This window comes from Micromesistius poutassou (genome assembly GCF_964030765.1).
Source record: "Micromesistius poutassou genome assembly, chromosome: 14".
NCBI classification, from domain to species: Eukaryota; Metazoa; Chordata; class Actinopteri; order Gadiformes; family Gadidae; genus Micromesistius; species Micromesistius poutassou.
The window spans coordinates 4,832,601-4,838,903 of record NC_140284.1 but is presented as its reverse complement, the minus strand read 5'-3'; the positions used below and the strand labels follow the sequence as shown (position 1 = coordinate 4,838,903).

General features: G+C 40.8%; 2 protein-coding genes across 2 annotated transcripts; both read left to right on the top strand.

Moving 5' to 3' along the window:
- Nucleotides 1-219: 219 nt before the first annotated feature.
- On the top strand, nt 220-732 carry LOC311358142 (gamma-crystallin M1-like; the record flags this gene model as incomplete). The annotated part of the gene is made up of 2 exons (XM_084478145.1): nt 220-351; nt 457-732. 2 exons carry the CDS (start codon nt 220-222, stop codon nt 730-732), a joined length of 408 nt encoding a protein of 135 aa, XP_084334271.1.
- A 4,675-nt stretch (nt 733-5,407) lies between these two features.
- On the top strand, nt 5,408-6,048 carry LOC311358891 (gamma-crystallin M1-like; the record flags this gene model as incomplete). Its single annotated transcript, XM_084478991.1, has 2 exons — nt 5,408-5,662; nt 5,776-6,048. Exons 1-2 carry the CDS (start codon nt 5,459-5,461, stop codon nt 6,046-6,048), a joined length of 477 nt encoding a protein of 158 aa, XP_084335117.1. The 5' UTR covers nt 5,408-5,458.
- Between the last annotated feature and the right edge of the window lie 255 nt (nt 6,049-6,303).

Below are 6,303 nucleotides of genomic sequence, written 5' to 3'. Positions count from 1 at the left end.
AAATATATGGTACATTAAATATTGCAGCCAACTTGTTATTAGCAATAAGTAATAGCATAATGTTCTGTAATCTAAAAAAAAACAAATTCTTTGTTTCAGATCACTTTCTACGAGGAGAAGAACTTCCAGGGTCGCTCCTATGAGTGCATGAGCGACTGCATGGACATGTCCTCCCACATGAGCAGGTGCCAGTCCTGCAGGGTGGAGAGCGGCTGCTTCATGGTCTATGAGAGGAACAACTACATGGGCCAGCAGTTCTTCATGAGGAGGGGAGAGTACAACGACATGCACCGCATGCAGAGCATGGGAATGATGTTTGACAACATCAGGTCCTGCAGAATGATCCCCTTCGTAAGAGAAATCACAGTTCAACTTTTACTCTGAACTAGTTTAACTGTTACATTGACTGTGTTGATCACTCTGCTTACACTGTTTCTCTGAACCTCTGCATTACAGCACAGAGGCCAGTTCAGGATGAAGATCTACGAGAGGGAGAACTTCGGTGGTATGTCCAATGAGATGATGGACGACTGTGACAACATCCAGGATCGTTACCGCATGTCCGACTGCCAGTCCTGCAACGTGATGGACGGCCACTGGCTGATGTACGAGCAGGCCCACTACAAGGGCAGGATGATGTACATGAGGCCCGGAGAGTACAGGAGCTTCAGGGATATGGGCATGAGCGGCCAGAGGTTCATGAGCATGAGGCGTATCACTGACATGTGTTAGTTTCATCATCAATAAAACATGATTTAACTTAAATTTGCTTTGATTTCTTGCTTTCTTGTCATTATAGCTTGATATCACCTGACCTGACTATCCAAAAATAATACATCATATTCTGGAGATAGCCATTATGAATAAAATCAGGTGAGTAATTTTGGAGGGAAAATTGTATCTTAAAGGATATGGGGTACAAAAGTAATTGCAATACAAGACATATTGTGGTATTTACATTATCTATGTGAAAGTTACTATGGTAATATGGTAAATAAATATAAATATGGTAATTTGACCATATGTAAGGTAACAAGTATGGTGATATTGAGGAAGACATCAAAACACAACAACAAAAAACACTAACATTCTTGAACCTATCAACACTCATTGTTCACTCACTAATTATCCCCCCTCTGTTATAAATTCTGTTGAAATCAGTGCAAGAGTTTCACTCAAATGATGGCTTTAAACTATTACAGCTCGATATCAGGAGTCTGCCACCTAAGCTTGACTATCTTAAAGCACTGATAAATGAGGCTCCCCCTGATTTGTTGGTCATTTCAGAATGCTGGCTCTCGGGAGAATCCCAGACACAGATATAACCATTGACGGTTGTAATGTTTTTATAATGGATAGAAAAGCAAAAGGCGGTAGGGTTGTAATTTATGTTAAAGATAATTTAGCAATGCGTATAATTACTGCCTCCTCCGTGCCAAAACACTTTGAGTTCATTGCACTGGACGTCTGCTTGGGGGGTGATGTATCCATATCCATATCCATATCCATATCCATAACTGTGTGTTCACACCGCACATTGAAACGTGTCGCGGGCTGACACGTTTCAATGCAAAGTGAACGTAGATACACGTATTGGGCGAAATTTGTTGCAGCAAAAACCTGCGGTAAGATTTGATTGATGGGGCGACAGTTTTCCCAGTCACGGGCGAGCGCATTCACATGGATTTGCAGCGTGAATGCGCAACAAAATTTTGCAGAAGTTGAAATATTTTACCTTCTTTGCGGCATTCGCGTGAGACAGCCAATCAGCGTTCACTCCCTGTGGGTAACGTGGGTGAAGTAACGTAAAACTGCCAATCACCGTTCAACCGGCTGGGCCAACCGTTCCCTGCACTCTGCAGTGAACCGCATCTTGGAGGAGAAAGTGATTGTTGCCGTTTGCGACTCCCGGAGCTCTATGTATAATATTATATGATATTATATATATTATATATAAATATCTATATAATATAATATATACGATATATATAATATCACGGCACAAAGCGGTGTGTGCCTCCGGATTATATTATTAACCCATAAACGACGGGCATTCCGACGTCTCTCCCTCTTCCACAACAGGTACAGACACGCAATGGTGGTTATCTCAGCCATAGTTGATGAGAATGAATTGGCAAAAACACTCCGCGACAATATTTGCCCCGCGACACGTTTCAATGTGTGGTGTGAACACACAGTTATGCACAGCGACAGATTTAGATTTGTCGCGCGGCAACATTCGTCTGTTCGCGCGAACAGGCGAAAAATGTGTCTTTTTGTGTGAACGCACAGTAACACAGTGGTTGGAAATTATCGTCCACCCTCTGCACCTATTACAGCCTTGGAAGAAATAGGCCAATTATTGTCATCCTATGTTTCCTCTGAATTGATTGCCCTGGGTGACCTAAATTTCAACTGGCAATCCGTTGGCTGCACCAGGTTAAAGGAGTTATGTTTGGAACTGGACTTGAGTCAGATCATTCAACATCCCATAAGACCAAATTCAAAATATATATCTAAATCCACTTTAATTTACCTCTTGCTGACCAACAGACCACTCAAATACCCTCATAGTGGGGTCTTTGTTCAAGGCATTAGTGACCACTGCCCCACAGCCTGAATTAAAGCGGTTAAAGGTACTAAATCAAAGGGACGCGTCACCAGGAAGCACATTTTTTAACATTTCAATGAGCAGGGCTTTTTTCAGGATTTATTTTATTCTGACTTGGAGAGTGTCTGCTTTATCCCAGACCCTGAGTTAGCTTTAATCATTTTCGTCTCATATTTTTAACTCCATTTCTGAAAAGCATGCCACCTACAAAAAATTTAGAATAAAAACTCCCTCCTGTCCCTGGTTTTCAGCAGATCTCGCTGAAGCCCTTCGGTCCAGAGACACAGCCTGGTCAAAGGCTAGACGCACCGGTGACCCAGCAGACTGGTTACACTTCAGGAAGCTGCAAAATAAATATATCAGCATGATAAGAAAAGCTAAATCTAATTATTACCTGTCTTCACTTGCTAACACTCAAGAAAACTGTGCTAGCTTTTGGAAAATTGCAAATACATCAAAATCCAGGTGCGCTGCTCTCTCCTGCTGTAGATTAATAGTGAAAACAATATCATTTTAGATAAGGCAGTAGGGATGGGCATTTTAAGAAATTTCATTGATCGATTGATAAAATGAACGATCAATTATCGATTTAATCGTTATTTTTCTATAGGCTGTATAAAAAAATCCTGTGGCGCTCTTAAACGTTTGGAAACAGTTAAAAATGACAAAATCTGTATTCCAATTCCAATAAGAACTTATCGTCCAACAATGATCATGAAAGGCAGTAAAAGTGGGCATAAAACTGTTTAACTGTTTTGAAAAAAGAAGCCTACTGATTTTTGTTTTGGAATATTAGCTTTTTGTATGTTAACATCCTCGGGGGTCAGAGGCAGACTTAGCCTTGTGACTGTCAGTCCAGCTGCTGAAAACACCCGCTCTGAATGGACCCAACACAACCTCCTTTTGATCTATAAAAATATCATGTGAACGACAAAATTCTTAACGGTCAATGATTGATCACCAATTAATCATACCCATCCCTATAAGGCAGAAATGTGTGATGCTTTAAACAGCACTTCATAGCCTTTGGCTATATTTTTGACAGGCTCGCAGCCAATTTAGCTCCTTCTGGTCATGCTGATGACGTGGTACCAGAAAATCCCTGTAACTCACCATTGTTTGCTGATGGATTTTAATTTAGACCTGTAAATTATTTTGAAGATTTAATTCACTCAATCAATTATCTACAAAGTAATAAAAAGGGTGGGGATGATCTTGATCCATATTTCCTGCGCCTCAGTGCCCAAATAATTGCCTCAGCCCTTACTCATATATTTAACCGATCACTTACTTCTGGATTACTGCCTGGTGTCTGGAAAACTACCCAGGTTGTACCCTTACTTAAAGCCGAGGATCCGGGTGATCTAAACAATTACCACCCAATTTCGAAATTGTGTTGTTAGGCCAAACTTCTTGAATCCTTAGTGAACTCTCAAATACGGGCCTTCCTGGATGTAAACAATATCCTCCTACCCCAGTCAGGGTTCAGACCAGGACACAGTACTATAACAGCCACAACACTATATGATATGATAAACAATATCCTGAACAACCTTGACAATCGTCAGCACTGTGCTGCTCTTTTTATTCACCTTTCCAAGGCTTCTGATACTGTGGACCACAAAATTGTATTAACCAAACTGTCCTCTGCTGGCCTAGATAATGCATCAGTGACCTGGTTCTCTAACTATCTGTCCAGAATAAAACAGTCGGTTGTTACAGATTGTGTCAGGTCCAGCTCGCTTACACCGGGTAAAGGTGTACCTCAAGAGTCTGTCTTGGGTCTAGTTGGGGTGCAGTTTTGGCCCCATTCATGCATTGGCCGCTACAAGCCTGCAGACTGCCTTTAATGAATTTCTGCGGTTTCTTGTAAGCCATAAGCGTGTCTTGAACCCAGACAAAACTAATAAGTGGATGTTGTTTTCTAGGTCGCCTACCCTTGACCTAAAAACATACGTACAGTACACTCCAAGGTGAGCAAATTCAAATGGTTAATTCTTATAAATATCTCGGCATCTGGCTTGACTCTAAACAAACATTTCAGGCCCATGTGGAACACCTAACAATTTCCGGAGAAAATGTGGATTTCATTACAGAAACAAGTTGTGTATTTCAATCTTGAACAGGAAGACATTAGTTGACGCATTAATTCTGTGTTTTTTATTGTGATTTTTATTATATTATTATATAATTTATTATTATTATGTATTATACATGCTTCCTTCATCTTCAACTTTAAAACCACCTGATGCGGTTTATCACAGCACTGTGCGTTTTATCACCATTGATAGGTTTCTTACCCATATTGCTGTTAGATGTATGGCATATAGACATATTTTTGAGAATTTGACAGAGAAAGATTGAAGATGATTAAAAATTTAGTTAATATTTGAAGTTTTTCAGTGAAGCATCCATCTATAACTTAAATTAGGACAACCCTGTTAAGAGCATGTGGAAGCTTCTCAATGGGCTTCTACAGTACGTTGAGTCAGGGTCATGAGTCAGTAGTTTGAACAATAGGGGCCGTCATGCAGTCTTTGGGTCTGTTCAGGTATAAATGTAGGGGCTTGACACAGGTAGAGCATCAGTTCACCAACCAATCTCTGAGAGACCACCAACACCGCAATCATGATGGGCAAGGTAAAGATATATTAAGATAAATAATTCATTTGAATATATAATAACATTAAATATATTGTACATTAAATATTGCAGCCTTGTTATAACTTGTTATTATCAATAAGTAATAGCACAATGTTCTGTAATCATAAACCATGGTTGACAAATTATTTATTTCAGATCACTTTCTACGAGGAGAAGAACTTCCAGGGTCGCTCCTATGAATGCATGAGCGACTGCATGGACATGTCCTCCCACATGAGCAGGTGCCAGTCCTGCAGGGTGGAGAGCGGCTGCTTCATGGTCTATGAGAGGAACAACTACATGGGCCAGCAGTTCTTCATGAGGAGGGGAGAGTACAACGACATGCACCGCATGCAGAGCATGGGAATGATGTTTGACAACATCAGGTCCTGCAGAATGATCCCCTTTGTAAGAAAAATCACAGTTCAACTTTTACTCTGTTACTTTCAGCTAATTCAGCTGTTACTTTGACTGTGTTAATGACTCCGCTGACACTGTTTCTCTGAACCTCTGCATTACAGCACAGGGGCCAGTTCAGGATGAAGATCTACGAGAGGGAGAACTTCGGTGGTCAGTCCTATGAGATGATGGACGACTGTGACAACATCCAGGATCGTTACCGCATGTCCGACTGCCACTCCTGCCACGTGATGGACGGCCACTGGCTGATGTATGAGCAGCCCCAGTACAGAGGCAGGATGATGTACATGAGGCCTGGAGAGTACAGGAGCTTCAGGGATATGATGAGCGGCCAGAGGTTCATGAGCATGAGGCGTATCACTGACATGTGTTAAGCATCTTCTTTTGCCACCATGTGTACAAAATGTGTATTCAATTAAAATTGTTAAAACTTCGACTCATCCATTTCTTCTAAAATAACATGATTTAGTATTGACTACAGAGGCATAACAGGTATCACTTGGACGTTTTGGTTACCCATGGTGCTTAGATATTATAAAATGAATAATAAAAATGTTCACAGGCAGGCAACTTTAATTAAAAACTTCAGCATTTCCTGTTTCCTATGATTAAAATCATGTAATGGCAAT